Source organism: Corvus hawaiiensis, chromosome 2 (assembly GCF_020740725.1).
Source record: "Corvus hawaiiensis isolate bCorHaw1 chromosome 2, bCorHaw1.pri.cur, whole genome shotgun sequence".
In the NCBI taxonomy this organism is placed as follows: Eukaryota; Metazoa; Chordata; class Aves; order Passeriformes; family Corvidae; genus Corvus; species Corvus hawaiiensis.
The window spans coordinates 22,335,797-22,352,934 of record NC_063214.1 but is presented as its reverse complement, the minus strand read 5'-3'; the positions used below and the strand labels follow the sequence as shown (position 1 = coordinate 22,352,934).

The following is a 17,138-nucleotide window of genomic DNA, read 5'->3' as shown; positions in this document are numbered from 1 at the left end:
ATGCTAACCACCATATGCAGATTCTCTGTTTTAAACATCTTTAACTACCTATAGAAGAATTAGGAGAACAAGGAAATCAGGATTTCATAGCCAGGGTGGCTGTAAGAATTTGTACTTACAATCCTTCCCGGCTGCCATCAATCAAAGCTTGAAACAGAGGCTTATTGTGAGGTATGGTCTGCAGTATGTTCCCATCGCCAGTCACATACCCAATGGCCCACTGGCCCAGGCGAGTGCAACTCAGTCTGAAAATGTAGCTTGATAAAAACAGGATGAATGAAAAGTCAGTGTAATTCAGAGTTCAGCAAAAAAAAAAGTGAAGAGAACAAGGAAGGCCTCTGGTTCAAACACTGAATTAGGTCCCTGGATATTCGGGTCAGATTCCCAGTTCTGCCACGTTCTTTGTATAACCTTAAACCTGCCTCTTCTACACTTTCTCATGGGCAGAAATAAAGTAAGAGTAGCTGCCTACCCCCTGCTTTTCATCTGCCTGTGTTTTAGTTCTCAGAGTGAAAGCTGCACATTCACTGTGAACAGTCTCACTCAAGACATGTCCATAAACCTCTTCAAGAAGAGTGTATGATATTATCAAGTCTCCATAGCTACAACAGACACCTTTTCTGCACACACAGGCCAATAACCTGAACAAATGGAAGGAGAAATACAAAGCATCTTTAGATGCAACAGAAATGGGAAAGATGAAGGATAAAACCTATCCTACTAGCAAATGGTAATTTTGTGTGCGCCTGTGAAGGTGAACAAAAGAAGTATCACTTCTGTTTTGGAAAAATCAGATATTAACTACACAACTGGATTTAGATTTAAATACTTCTGTGTGTTACAGGCAATAGCTGGGAGTATACATAATGTAGACAGAGAGCCCAATCAGAAGAAAAGGAAGATTACAGGCAACAGGATTGGGGGTGTATAGTGCTTCATACTAAAAACTCTACTCCCTTTCATGTCAGACACCATCCCACATGCACAAACTTCACTGCGAAAAGCATCTCACAGCAAAAGGCCACAAACTCAATTCTGTATTACAGAGCAGCTTTTCTTAATTACAGATCTATAATTTATTTCACTCCAAATTATTATGAGAAATCTAAACCTCTCTGAAGTTTGACAGAGCTCTTACAACCTTCAGGAGGGCCCATATTACATTGAAGTTCTAACTATTCATTTGAACAGAATCTTGTAATTTGCAGGATGTTTTAGGCAGATTAAAGAAGAAATTTTACTTCATATCCCCTCTTTCACACTCCAGCACTTCACTTAAGCAATTCAGAAAGTAATTATCTGGTATGTAATAGAAAGCTATTTTAGAACTAATTCTCTATTTACAAGGAACATAAAAGCTACTTGGGGTAATTTCTCTATTACAGCATCAGGATCAATAATAGAGAAAATACTAAATATATCAAACACTCTCAAAATCAACCTAGTTATTTGACTTATGTAGTAGTGTCCATGAGTATCAAGCTAAAAATCAGTGTTGTTTTGCTGGAACCACAAGATTTTTGTATATATGCACTTGACTACTTTGGTAACTTAAGATACAGTATACTGTTTGCTAAAAATCAAAAGAAACCAAGTACTGAATATGGGTATAGCTGTTGTGAAGTTTTGAAGTTGGTAGACTTCACTAATGAGTTTCAAAACAATGCACTTTATGCGTACATGTGTTTCTGCAGAAGTTTAGACAAGTAGGCATTAGGGAAAAAGATTCGTAACTTTAAGATAAAATTAGCAAAATAAATGCTAAGTAATGTAGGATTGAAGTAATTACTGAATTTTTTTTCCTCCCATCTGAAAGAAGAAAAAACCCCAGGACAACAGTGACATAAATGGTAAAACCTCAGTTTAAATAATTTACTATGTATAGCACCACAAAGAAAGTATTTAAAAACTCAACAGGTCATGATCTTTAATCTGACTGATTGCTTTTCTAGGTGAAGAGTTTATGATATAGAATGATTACTGTAAAGGAAAAAAAGAGATATGAAACACAAATGGAACACAAAAGCACGGATTAAATTTATAGCTTCAACGTTACCATGAAAGTTGTTAAGATGATTTTTTACTATTAAGTAAATTTCAAGGTAAATTTTGAAAATCAAATTATATTTTAAAATACACTTTTCAAGAATGCATTGCTTGTTTTACCTGATTCAGAAGAACAAAGAAAAAGCAATTTATTTTCAATTTCTTTCTGTTAATTTTTACATATTTAGACTTTTATGTGCTAATACAGTATTTTTTTGCTTCACTTCTTCAGTGCTAAAGTGAGTGTTAAATAAAACACAAAAATATGCAAAATAGAAGCGCGAACCTAGAATAATTATATAGGTTCTGAGACAGCAAGTTTATTTGAAAAGCAGTATGCAGCAAAACCTCTCACCTCCCAGGTTTAGTGCTGTATTTCTGCAGCCTTGCTTTCACTTCATCATACGTCAGGAATGCCATATATCCAGGATGTGTCACAGCTAAGAAGTTCCAATTCCTTAAGATTGAGCCCCACGGCTACAAAGAGAAGGCAAACAAGTGAGGAGAAGCAGCCAGGTAGCTCTTCATTTCTAAAAAAACTCAGGTCTGTAGGTCAGAGACACGTGAAGTGTTCTCAGCTTCAGCTGAAAAACACACACTTCTGCTTTAGGTCTAATTGGTACAAAGGACTGTCCTATATACCTGACTTTGCTACAAGTGTTCCTTCGAAACAATTATTCCAAGGACACCAAGTACAAATTTTTGGATAAGGATTTTGAAGACCCTGAATTTAAGAGACCTTCTATTCACAGCTACATTAAATATTAAACATCATGTTTAGTTAGAACCTGGAAAGTATGACTCCATGATGGTTTAATAAAACCACAATTAAGCCTATTCTTGAGAGGTCCTGAAGCACTTTCATACTTAATGATAAGCAACATTAACAAATGAATTGTAATAAAGCCACTAATTTGAGCTGTCATTCCTTTTTTTATTCTCTACCTCTTGATTTCTTCAGTCACCATAATGGTATTAAAGACAGAGAACAAAACAAATATTGACAGCACTTCACCTGAGTATTTGCTGACCTGAATAGCAAATGCTTCAAAAAACTCAGTGAAACATGCCTGATATGCTATCACTTCAAAGAATACAGAACAGTCCTTTACTGTAAATGAAGGATGATTTTTTTGAGTAGTGGATTAATACAGATTTATAAATGTCCATTGCCAGCATTTGGGAAGACAAGAAACTGCCTCTGAATGGTTTGCAGATTTTTTTATCTATTTCTCTAAAGATCAAGGCAGGTGAAGTTAAGTGACACAAGACAAGATGCTTGTGTTCTTATGTGCCCTGCAAATTCCCTTTAAAAGATTTTTTAAGGGCTAATGAGGCAGAGATGAAATGCCTGTGTGACATGCTTGAGCAGATTATCCTAACAGTTCTGCTTGCGAGTGTTACATTTCCCAGGCAAACCCTAACCACTACTTACACAGAGATGATCACCTGTTTATTTTAAAATTTATACTTCTTCAAGTTGGACACATGGAATAGAAGACAGGTTTCAGCAGAGAGGCCATAAGAAACCTGAAGTGTTTAAATTTGTCCAAAAGCAAGGAGGAAAAAAAAAAAAAAAATCACAGTTCCTAGATTCAACACTACATCTCATCAGCTCCTTCAACAACTTCAACAAGGCCGAGTGCAAGGTCCTGCACAGCTTGGGGCAATCCCAAGCACAAGTACAGGCTGAGTGGAGAATGGGTTGAGAGCAGACCTGATGAGCAGCACTTGGCCATGCTGGTGGATGAGAGGCCGGACACAACCCAGCAAGGTGCACTCAGAGCCCAGAAAGCCAAATGTGTCCTGGGCTGCATCCAAAGCAGCATGGCCAGCAGGGTGAGGGAGGGGATTCTCCCTCTCCTCAGCTCTTGTGAGACCCCACCTGGAAAACTGCATCCAGCTCTTGGGCCCCCAGAACAGGAAGGACATGGACCTGCTGGAGCAAGCCCAGAGGAGAAGGAAGATATCAGGTGGATGGAACACCTCTCCTATAAAGACAGGCTCAGAAAGTTGGGATTATTCAACCTGGAGAAGAGAAGGCTCTGGGGAAACCTGGACCAGCATCCCAGTACCTAAGCAGGTCTACAAGAGAGCTGGAGAGGGACTTTACAAGGGCTTGGAGTGATAGGACAAGGGGCAACAGTTTTGAACTGAAAGACTGTTGGTTTAGGTAGGATGTCTGGAAAAAATTCTTCGCTCTAAGTGTTATGAAGGCACTGGAACAGGTTGCCCACGGAAGTTGATCCACAGCTTTTCAGTTGATGCCCCACCCTTGAAAGTGTTCAAGGCCAGGTTGGATGGAGCTCTGAGCAACCCGGTCTAGTGGAACGTGTCCCTGCCTATGGCAGGGTGGTTGGAACAAGATGATCTTTAGGGTCTCTTCCAACCCAAACCATTCAAAGGCAAGAACCCATAGCTTGCCTTGTGTACACAGAGTCTTACAAGAGCAGAAGTGCTAAATGGGACAAGATCTCTCTTCCATGGAAGTATTTTCACATCAAAGCACATGCTAACAGCAACAAACTGAATTCCTTCAGAGCATCCAGATACCCTGCTGTGCTAACCCCTCTGGTCAGGGAACACAGCACTTAAAGCTGTGCATACATACAGTGGGGAGGCAGGGGGAGCAACTTCACTTTCACAGGATCTCCATAAAAACTAGTCTTACTTTCTTCAGTGAATAAGGATCATTACAAATGCAGCTTTTCTGTAACATAACCCACAGTTGGCAAAACAGTATTTTGATTACTTAATTGGGATTTTCTCTGTGGGTGTATGCACACATAGTTACAGAAGCTGTTTAAAAACTAAAGAAGTAAAATGTAACCTCATGGGAATGGTTCTCAGACCAAGTTCAGTGCAAGTTCAGTTCAACAGTTAGGCAGCTATTGCACCTAATCTGTTTGGCAAAACATTTGTCTCTGCTTCTTTGCTGAATTAAAAGTTAACCCTTACCAGTCATCTCTCTTTACATGTATCAATACTGCTGATCTCCTTCTTCTAGCACAAGGCAAAGTAATGAATCAAACAGGCAATGGCCTCACAAAGAAAGTAAGTGACCAATATTTGAGGTTAAATTAAACAGAGATTACTGACACCATTAACATTTGTAACTATGATACTGTTTTGACTCATAATGGAGAAGAGATAATCAAAACTCTATATACTAAAATCATCAATCCCCTCTTGCCAGATTTTAATGCCAACTTCATAATGGCACCCTTTCCCACAACAGCAAAACTAGGACATCTAAGCAACAATTAACACAGGATAATGTGGAAAACAGAACAAACATCAACACAGGGCTTGATATAAAATTGATATTTTGAACATATCTCCATCAGGCTAAAGAACGATATATTCATTTAGGTTGGAAAAAGACCTTTAAGATCTAGTCCAGCTGTTAACCCAGCACTGCCAAGTCCCCCACTAAATAATGTCAGTAAGTGCTTGATAGTCCTTTCAATGAAGAAACTTTTCCTAAAATCCAGTCTAAACCTCCCTAGTGCAACTTGAGGCTCTGTACTAGTTTATCACTTTACAGGGTAAAGAGAATAAATTATCAAATAAATGGTTGTATATCTCAATGGCTTCTATATATAAAAGAAATACCCGAAGTGATAAATTCAGAGGCAGGACATCTAATATGGAAGCAAACTACCACAGTCTTCTATACTGACTAAAATACTTTAAGTAGGTTCTGTAGAAGGAACACAAGGTTAAAATAGGCACATAACATACATAACAACCTTATTTCAGATAAATATTAACAGTAATACAATTAATGATATTCCCAAATATAGTTCCTTGTTGAAAATAAACAGCAAAGCATTAATGGCAAAAAAATATGTTCATGAAGAAAAGACTTAGGCCTACCTTTAGCCTAAAACAAAGTAATATGTAGCTGTCTTTATGTGTTTGTAGCAATACCTCATGTATGTAGATACAAAAGCACAACAAAAAACACAGCTAAAACTCTGATTATCAGGAGGTCTACATTTCTAGGAATGTATTTAAAAATAGTGAAAAGCAAGCAAGCACCAAACACAAAGGTCTTGCAATAACACTAGACGTGTGCAGAAATGAAGCAGGTGCTGCTGCATGCTTTCCGTTTTTCAGATGTGGGTGTTGCTGCCTCAAACACCTCTGAAGGACTAAAAGAAATACACAATTTATTTCTAAATCATAGTGTTTCGGTTCTTTCAGTTTTTTAAAAAAATCTGCTCCCTTGCCCTCAGGGCAGTAAGTTTCTCAAATTCACACAAGTATCTAAAGTTTTTAAATCTTACCTGAAATAATCTAGTGAAGATATCAAATTCGAAAATTGAAATGTAGTCATTGCAGGTCAAATCAATAGTAGATTTAAGAGCCATTGCTTCCAAACCAGAGCTAATCTGATGAACTTCATGAAGGCACTGCCTGAACACTTTCCACGGCACTATAGTTCTGTTAAATTAGTAGAAATAATAAATTCAATAAAATAACATATTTAAGATTTGGTATCTCATTTAGACATCAAAATAGAACTTTTAAAGAAGTGAAATGGAACATTAATTTGGTTTCTCTACAGAGACAAAAAAATACAAATTAGGTTTTCTGAAAGCAGCCTAAGCAAATACAAGAATGGCTTACCTTCCTTTAAACATAGCTGAAGTGTCATTTATTTCACAATGATAAATATTCAAGCTTCCTTAGGAGGACAACAAAAAGAACACTGAAGAAACTAAAATACCCTACCAAGCAGGTGCTGCAAACAATCTCACGTCCTTTCAGAGATAATGTAAAGGACCTGCTCTGTGCTTGGTAAAGAACTCCTTTCTTCACAGCCTCACTTTCCAGAATGATAAGCATCAATTTAATATCTACAGAGATGTGATTTTTGCTATAGCTAAAGCTCATCAACAGTGGTCAAGTAACATGACAGCAATTAACCAGATACCACTAGGGTCCAAGCCCTGCCATAAGCCATGGCAGCTACATTAACTTTAATAGACAGGAAATTAGAATTATCCTTTCTAACACACAAAGCCATGTTCTGTCAGATTCAGCTTCTATTTGCACACTTGAAGATAATGCAGGTTAGTTATTTTACCAACTGAGTTCTTGTATTTGGAAACTGGGATGAGGCTGATCACTTGGATGTGCTCCATCTTATCACTCTCAATAACAGCAATTCTTCTTGTGTCAGGGTGAAATCCAAATTTTGCCAAGCCATAACACCTTCTCTTAAAAATGCTCTGCCACACATTGAGATCAGATTATATTATGTTTAAAAACATTCTAATTAACCAAGATATAAGCAATGCATAATTATTTAGGACAAGATCTCACACATTCATAGTAATATTTTGTTAGTAACTGCTAAATCAACTAAAGACACAGACCTCACAGACTTAGTAATATTTCCTGTAAATTTTATTAGATCAAACTGCCTTTGTTTTTGCAACTATTTTTCTCATGCACAAATGTAAATTACTTAGTATGGGGGGGGAAGGGGAAACCAACTGTATTAAGTTGGTCCTGCGTAACAAATACTGTGCAGTTATCCTAAAATAAAACAAGCAGTAATTTGAAGTACAACACTAAAGATACACTCCTGTATTTTTAATGCATAAGATATTTGCTACATTTCTAAGTGGAAAGAAATCCACTTGTTACATGCAGGGTTGTATTGAGAAAGTCATAAATGACAAAATGGGAAGTATAATAGATCTCAGCAGATACTTTCATCTGCGTATGAAAAACAGGAAACCACAAAGAGCTGAAGAGAGATACCACATCAGATGCCATTTAAGAAAGAATGCACATCAAATTTTCATTACAGTAAAGAGAATGAAACATTGCATTAAATTCAGACAAAAAAACTACAAAAGTCAGTGCTTTTGTGGTGTTAAAAGTTGTCTCAGTTCAAGTGCCTACTGCTTATTTAGCTCCTGTAACCATGGCTCCAAAATGTTTTCTGATTCTCTTTATAAACCGCCCTAAATGGTTACAGCACTGGGATCATGCTGAAACGGGGTTAGAAAAGGTTCAGGGTTCATTGTGGGGTTTTGTGATCTTTTTGTTTGGTTGTTCTTTTTTGGGGGGTTTTTTGAGGACGGTTGTTTATTTTATTGCTTTGAGGCTTTTTTAAAGGTTAAGACAATAACCTTTAAACAAAAAAACACAATAGTAGAGCATTTATCAGATATGATCACAGCCATACTACACCTTAACAACTCGTTTTTCATGCCTTACCCAAGACAGTATCTTAGATGCAACTACTAAGTAGGATCTTAGGCTGTCTATTCACTTACACTGCACCCCCAAAACTCCACCAGCAACACAGAAAACAAAAGTCTTCAGGAGAATGTTTTTAGAGCTCTGTTGGCTAGCACTTTGGACAAGACAGAAACCAGATGCTGGGAAATTAGTGGTTAGCTAATGAAATAATATCTAAGGTGATTTTTTGTGATTTCTCCAAGAAGCGTTTGGAATAGTGGTGGCCCAAATTTAAAACACACTAAATTCAACAGATTTATTTTCTCTGCAGCGTCATGGAACAGGTCTTTTATCTTTTTCTTTCTTTAAATGAAGGTGTGAACTGGTTGTTGAAACCTGTTAACTCCTATTTCTCAGCAGCTATTTTATAGAGTCAGTATTCCTAAATACTTTGAAACAGCAACAGCCAGGGATCATTTCTCGCCCAGTGTCTCTCTCTCCAGTTTATCCACACATATGCAGAGCTCTTTTGAGGCCTTGCAGACAGCACACACCCACTCCAAATGCGGGTATTACCGAGTCTTCACAAGGTGAAGGTTTCTGCAATGTCCTCTCCTCCTGCTCCTACATCACTGAAACCTGGTGACCTTTCAGGCACCCTGAGAAACACCCTCCTCTGGCAGAGATCTGGGAGGGGTCACACAGAATGAAAGAAACTTTCAGAGATGGCTGCTAAGTTGAGTTTCTGTTTGAATTAACATTTCACTGCTCTTGCTTTCTCGTGTTTTAGGGATACACAGCCTTAGAAGGCACCTGTTCATTATTCAAATCTAAAGAGTTACTTTAACTTGACTTTTGGTTGGTGGCAGGGGTGGTGGAAAGGGAAGGAGAACAAGACTTACCAAACTAAGGCTGAGATCGGGACTGTCCTAATTAATAGCACGTTTAGACTGTTATCTAAATATATATGTGTTTACATATATAAAACACAGAAAGAAAAAAATAAAATCCTGTTTGCAATGAAACCACTGCCTGCCACATTCATCTCCTGAACCACAGACAGTATCTCCTATAAATATTTTCAGGGATCTTTTTGTAGTATTTGTTGCATCATGTCCTAATGATCCTCGCACCAGAGGCTGGCAGATACTACGCATATGCCTCATGCTATTAGGCTGAACCTGCGGACACTTGTCTAGGAGATGAGTCAGTCAGCTCTGCTTTCTGCTCATCAGAAGGATGTGATTTGATGTCTTGGTAACATTAGTTCTCTACAGAATTAGGCTGAGGAAGTGCAGTGTCTGAGTATTTCAGGTATTTATTGTAGTTACATAAGCTATCCCCTGTAGAAGAAGTGCTCATGACTGACTCCAGCTGAGACAATGTTCTGGGGAGTCTCTCACACGAGAGGATGGTACTAAACAGCGACTGTACTTCCCTCAAAGGTCTGATGCCCGAAGTTTACAGCCCTACTGCATGTGCACACATTACAAATATATATACCCAGAGCTTTGGTAACAGTTTCTCTTTTTATAATACAATTTGGGAAAAAAAGAAGAAAATCTGACTAAATTACACATACATACTGTTACTGTGCTACATGTTAATTTATTGCAACCCTCTACCAGTCCAAAAATCCTCAGAGAGATAATATTAGAAGGACACAAAAATATGAAGAAAGCCACAATGTACACAATGTACAGAAGTAAAAGGATAGAAGGACCTTTTACAAGGAAATCCTAATCTCTACCTGCCAGTCTTTTAGGAAATGATTTATACACCCCATGTCCTTGTACTGCCTTTCTTCATCATTAGAGTAGAAGCAAGCCCACACCAATTCAAGGAAAGAAAACAAAATATAACAAATGATCCTGAAAAATATTTCCTGAAGGGGTTTTCTGTGCATCTCTCAAATCAACAAAAATATCTGGATCTTGGTATTTACCCTGGGATTGTTTTCTTAAAGAGTCCGGTCAAAAATCCTAAAATAAGTCATTTCTCCTGTCAAAAAACCCTAAAATAAGCCATTTCTCCATAGGCCTCTCTAAATGACACTACTTCTCTCCCTTTCTTCTACAATAGTAAATCTAGTAAGTGTATTTGAAGAATGATGAACTCAAAAGTGTTCTAACTGAAGTGTAAGATTTTAAAAATACTGTTATATAAGATGGTATCTGTTTACTATTGTTGGCACACATCAAAGCCAAGTATGACTCTATAATCTTAAATACAGTGTTTTAAACACCACCCACACAACTTCCACATGCTTAAAGGAAAAGGGATTAGTGTCTAGCATATGATTTTCAAGCAATTTAGCAGAGGAATTTAGGTCCTCTCTTCCCTCCTGCCCTGATCATGTGTACATGGGATTTTCTAAAACTCCCCAAATGTTGCTACATTATTAAAAAGCAAAAAGACATTAAAATAAACCTGGAGATGAAGCATGTATTTTCTGAGCACAAAGAGTACAGCACTTGTGTAAAACTGCAGAGATGCAGCTATCCTGGAATGTCAAGTGACACTGCTTCCATTTGAACCAGAGCAGACCACAAGAATGTCTAGGGAGGTAAACATGTACCTGTATAACTTACAGTGAACATTTTTGTCTGCAAGAGACTCTCAAATGTTGCCAAAAAACACACCACAAAAAGGCCATTACTGTTTCTAGGGCAATCTAAAAAATACTCAAACAAACACTGACCCAGATAGAAACAACATTCTTTTTAAGTCTGCAGTGAGCAATGTGGATTTTGACTTATCACCACTGAAAAGGGCATTTTCTTAAGGTGGCTGCTTCATTTTTAAGTGAGAGGCCACATGTTTTCACTGTTTCTGAACTGCAGAGCAAATAATTGACACACAGAAGGCTTGAGAAGTTCAGTCCTAAGGGAAAAAAGGAATTCTGCCATATCATGCCAGTACAATTGCTAAATACTGACATCATTCCAAACAAATATGGATTAATCTAATGAGAACAGAGATGGCAAAAGAGAGAAAATGAACCTTATGAAATGGGGAAAAGATACCATCAGAAAAAGCCACTTCCAAAGCTGTGTAACTGGACATTGCTGGAGAGACAGCAAGTTCCTTAAGAGATACAGGAAGTCTGCATGTCCCCAAAGGGGACACTTCTCTATATTTTCAACTCTGATCTCTAACCACAATCCCAAAGCACGCTCATGCTTTTGCACATCCTTTTATACCTAAAACACTGCTCTCCTGCCTATCCATTGAGGATCTGTTCTCCTGTCTCAGAACCCTTTGCACCAAGTATCAGAACTTTCTTCTCTCTATCTTTTGTACATGCAATTTTACCTTATTCTTAGCTACCCAGAATAGCTGTGAAGACTGTTCTTTTCCATTTTCTAATTCTATCTTGCAAATTTCCACTGACTTGCTCTTCTCTATAATATTACCTGTTGTTTTATTCAATCTTTTTCATCTTGCATTTGTAGGAAAAAGGTTTAGTGAGATTTCTGTCTCACTAGCACCCAGGGAACAGTACTTTCTGTCTCTAGCTCAAGTTTAAACAAGTTTATCAATAAGCCTGTGCTACTGATCTGCTGAGGAAAGAACCACACCCCAAAAGCCCTGTTCCTGTTCACATCCTCCTCTTTAAAAGCTCCTGTTGCTATAACACCTGTCTTGACAGTGATGAAGGTGATGGTATTTGGACCACTGCCTCTTCCTCTTTCATCTCTGTCTTTTGTTTCCCTTCACAGTTCAGTTCATACTCAGATTTGAAGCTCTTTGGGCCAGGACCAACTCTTCAGTCTGTATTTCTACACTGTTCAGGCAGTAATAGGGCTCTTGGGCACTATCAGCAGCAAGAACAGAAAATCAAGTAATAAATTATGGGGATTAACAAGGTGTTAAAACTTAGTTTATCTGAGGTCTCTTGAACTTGGAAACATTTAACTGTCAGATAAGTTGTTCATTGTGGTCTGCCTGTTTTACTGCTTCTTCTGTGAACCCAAACCACTGAGGCTGTGTCTGTTCTCTCCTGAGCCAAAAAGCACTGACCACAGCAGAACCATAGCTACTCAAAGTTTAGAGTATCAATTTGAAATGCACTATTTAACTGCTACTGAGAAATCAATAGCCACATTTTTTCATAAATTCCAATAAAAAATAAATACATTTCAGACCTCATCTAGAAAAAAGTATAGGAGCATTAAAATAGTAATGTCTTTGATCCCAACAGGGAAAGAATTTCTATTTCCTCAGCAACTAAAAGGTGTAGGGAAATAAATGTATCTGAAAACAGTAACAGAAATGCTTCAAATTTTTTAAAGTTTCACAATGAAGAATAAAAAGCTTAAAAGATAAATAAATGGCAGAACTATGGAAAAGTGAAAATCTAAGAATATTGACATTTTGCTGCTGATTCATTCTGCAACACAAAGACAGCCACAAATCACAAATTTCAATAGTTACCAAGCCCTGCATGACTTCACTGTAGTTTTCAAATTCAGAAGCTGAAAGATCTATTAGGTCCTCTTGCCTGCTCTCCTTCTCAGTCCAGGATTACTCCCAGTGGCATTTTGCACGTTTTTACTCAGAAGAGCAAACCAGTAAAAGATGTAAGGTGCTAATAAAATGAGTGAGGAATCAGGGGAAATCTTCATCAAGCACTATACAGTAATAAAATGTGGATAATGAAGATGCTATCAGATTGTGTTTTACATGCATATTTACAACCCACTGGGGGGGGGTTATTAAAGTATCTGTGAACAAATGTAACTGCTGGTTATATGGCTTACAATTTCATAGTTCCACTTAACATTACTGTTTAGCTGCACATGTAACTAACACTTGCTTCAGCACAACTGTAATGGTGAACCAGGGGTGAAGATTCACTCCACTAAAACCACTTGCTCCAATCACTGTACTCTGTCAGTCACTATAAATTCAGAAAAATCACATCTCAACTTCACCACTTTCCTGCTTTTGGAATTATCAAGTTATTTCTTGGTATAGGTAAAGCTTGTGTGAATTTATTTCTTAGTTCTTTTTTTAGTCAGCTCCTTTATATTCTTTAAGAGGCTCTCTTCTTCCACATAGCCGGTGAAAATGCCAGAGAGAACCTATTCCAGGCATTCAGTCTTTGGAATGTTCTCATTTGTTCCTGATTTTTGTTTTCAGAAAGTAAATCCAAACTCTCTATTGCTCATCTCCCTGATAACTTTTCTCTGTCCGCTTCCTTTACAAACTCAATACACCAAAATCATCCTGAGCCTTCAATTGAACACTGCTGACCTCCTCACCTACCCCCTAATTTGGATACATGTTTTACTTCATCCTTGCAGAAAAATCAATACCTCCATTTTTTCCTTCTTCATACTGCTATTAGCATCCTTCTCCTTTCACCCAGACAATCAAAATCTCATTATCTCCCACCTTGATTTATCAGTCCTCCCTATACACTCCTAAACCCCACATCAGTGTCTCCAGATCCCTTCCAAACATCTTGTAACTTCCAGGTTTCCCATTCCCCTCTCAAACGTGCAATACTGGAAAAACTTCACAATTGGAAAGGCTCTGACTCTGTGCTCCTTTTACACTTTTCTGCCTGTGTGAGGGCTGACGACTTCCATTATTGACGTATCTGCTGCTCTCACAAAGCATTCTCTCCCAGACAAGCTTCTCCAACTACTGGCATTATCTAGAAGTTTTTTAGGGGGTACCAGACATGTGAAAGCTGAGAAGGTATCTGCAGGCCAAGAATATGTGGTTATCTCAGCACTTTGCACTGAGGGAGCTGTTCAAATTGCTCGCTGAGTTCTACACAATGTTTTCAACAGAAATCCAAAGAGCAGCTACATGTATGACCCAAGGCTCGAAAGAGCCTAGCCATTTACTTTGCTCATGAGTTTGAAGCCATATGAATGTACGCCTGACTAGCTCTAAACACAAAAAGAAGGACTGCATGGTATGACACTTACTAGTAACAGATAAATAAACTTAGTGGCAGCTGCACAATTTTGCAGCAAGTGTACAGACAGACAAATGTAGCCAACAAAATTAAGTGTTCTCCATTCACCGGAAAAAAATCTTTTTTCCTTTTTTAAAGTAAAACTGGACTCATTAAAATTGTCTGGTTTGGATTTTTTTCCTCAGCAAACTAAAATATGTTGCTTTCTGTAAATGGAAGTGTAGGTCACATTTTCAAAAACTGAAAGCCAAACAGTTAACTTAAAAATATAAATTACTATTGGTGACCTTCTTGCTATTTAAAATATTTCAAATTAAAAAATAAAAAAATGTCACATTTCAGAAAGAAATGAGTGCAACAAGTTGATTATACAAAAAAGCATCTAATTCGTTATGTTTAGAAACAGGAAGGTTGTTTTCATGATAATACTATGTTGAAAAAAATCATAAATTAATCTGATAGTTCAAATTCCCTCCTTCCAGTCAGATCAAACTGCAATAGAAAAATTTTTTGTGCAACAGTTTACCATCAGAAGCCAAGATCCAGCACGACTTACTTTTTATTTATGCTCTAATCTTGAGCAGAGTGGCCCCAAAGTAAGGGCTGCTTTTCAGAAACAAGTGAGGGGTCCAGGCTTCCCCTGTAAAACAGAAATGCAGCCAGGGAACGCACAATTGAGTTCCTCCCTGTACTTCTTCACTGCACTAAGTAGAGTTGGGGGTTTCAGAAAGTCCTAGGGGCCTAACTCCAGGTGGTCAGATTAGAGAGAGATATTATGAGTTGTTTGCAAAATCTTTATGCAGCCTTTGCTTTTAGGGAAGTGATACCAGCAGATTTGCAAACTAATTTGTCATAACAGGCCCATTGCAGAGGAGGTGCCTTACAGGCATATCTGCCATATACTTCTAAAAGGATTAGAAAATAATTGATGTTTAAAAAGCTTCAGGCATTTTGTTTAACAAAGAGATTAAACACAATGCCAAAGAAACTTTTCTCATCTGTTTGACATATATGCTGTTACATGTTTTATAGTTACTTAAGCATCATTAACTAAACCTGAGATAATGGCAAGGCTGCCAAGCACAGATCTGCTGCTCCCTGCTGAGGAGACAGGCAACGAAACCAGCTTCACTTTATTAAACCAGAGCTGGGAACACCAGTAACAGTGCTTATTTACCTGGTCTGAAAGTAAAGCACCTGACCAGAAAAAACTCAAAAAAAATTTCAGGCTATACTACAAAAGATATACAAGTTTAACAGGATGTCACTAAATTGCCTTGATTCCTAGACATTCTTGATACATTGATGTTTTAGGCAAAAAACCAACAAGATCCAAACATCCAATCACCCTCCCTAAAAAACAAACAAGAAAACCCAAACATAAAAAATGAAAGCCTATCAAAGTACATGGGGGAGAGCAGAGAAGGTCAGAGGGTTCCTACTGACAGTTCATATTCAAAGTTGCATTCTATGAAGAAATTTGCATAAGAAGGAAAAAAACAAAGCCTAGAAAATGCATGGCAAGAGCTCTGGGGCCATGAAAAGTTTTAGAAATAAGAGCTCCAAGAAATGAGTCAGGAGAGAGACAGAGTTAAGTGTGAGCAAGGAAAAGACAAGGGTAGAGCTGAGTTGTTCAGATGAAGTGATGCAGCTGAAAGATTCTCCTTACCAACTTTGCTCTGATAAAATCTTACTAATATGTTACAGTACCCTACTGTCCGACACCTCGAGTGCCTATCGTGTCATCTGCCAATGGAAACTGGCAGGACCATTGGAAGGAAACTTGAAGGAAATCACTTGAATCTCACACAGACAGTAGTGAGAAGTCAGTCAAGAACCCCAAAGAGGAACAGTACAGAGAATAGGGGAGCTGAGGAAACTGGTTTAGATTAATTGATAGAAACAGAGCTCGCAGAGGAGATCATCTGTAAATCCCAATGACAAAAATGCAATTTGTGATCAAGATATCTGCTAAAGGTCATTCAAGGACAGAGCCCAACAGGAAAAGAGAAGGACCACAAGGAAATTTAAATTCTGAGAGTTGCTAAGCAAAGGGGGAAAAGAGAGGAGGAAAAAATAGAAACACTGAACAAACAAGATCATTAGTCATTTTATCAAAGATCCTGTTTTTTCTTTTCTTGACTGACATGTTTTTTAAAAGCCTTGTCTGAAAGAGAACCCTACATGTCATTTAAGTTAATCCTTCAGAAAACTTTAGCTGAACTTTTGAAGTTATTTTGAAAATCATATTCACATTAAAATGGGCAACACAGAACACAGTTAAATTCCTTTTCTCTAACAGAGAACTGATATAGCAACTTCATCACACTCTAACATTACTTACATGGGAAAGAAACTACCAGAAAACACTACCATGAACTCAGAAAGAGGAAAGCTGACAGTAGGTGTGTTTAGACTAACAAAAAAAAACCATGGAAGTGAAACTGTTGTAAATTCACACTGAACAGGACTGATTTGCAAAAGTGTCAACCTACTACACTGGTATTCTAAATAAAAAATTACTTATCTTAAAGAGCTGTTTATGCTCAGAAGAGGCAACAGATTGTGGCAGAAATTGTTCTGCCTACGTTGTGCAAGATACCAGAGCTGATGACCGTAATGAGTCCTCCGTTATAATGAAAAATACACCAACCTATTGCCTCTGGCATTCCTCTTATGTCACTATTACACTTATAAACATTCCACATGAGAAAGTGAACAAGCTGCACATCTTTTATTAGCTTGTATGTGTATTCTAAATCGATTTTTTCCCAGAAACAAAACAAAAATCCCACATATGCCTACTTTTACATTTTCACTATTGCATTTGCTATATGGATTAAATCATATATCTACACTTTACACACTTCATTCCACTAAATAGTGTAGTAGTGAGAAAGGTATAGGTGAGATAAGGAAACATTGTCCATGACACTAGTATCAAGTTCCTAAT

At 37.7% G+C, this 17,138-nt stretch overlaps 1 protein-coding gene across 3 annotated transcripts in view; it reads right to left on the bottom strand.

Annotated features, from left to right (window-relative positions):
- The window catches only part of CBLB (Cbl proto-oncogene B), a 128,161-nt gene that overhangs the window by 43,124 nt on the left and 67,899 nt on the right, over window positions 1-17,138 (bottom strand). For all 3 annotated transcript variants that reach the window (XM_048293782.1, XM_048293783.1, XM_048293784.1), the window contains exons 5-7: window positions 6,339-6,495; window positions 2,402-2,523; window positions 120-257 (exon numbers count right to left, since the gene is read on the bottom strand). In XM_048293782.1, coding sequence (XP_048149739.1) covers window positions 120-257; window positions 2,402-2,523; window positions 6,339-6,495 — 417 coding nt within the window. The remainder of the gene's footprint in view (window positions 1-119; window positions 258-2,401; window positions 2,524-6,338; window positions 6,496-17,138) is intronic.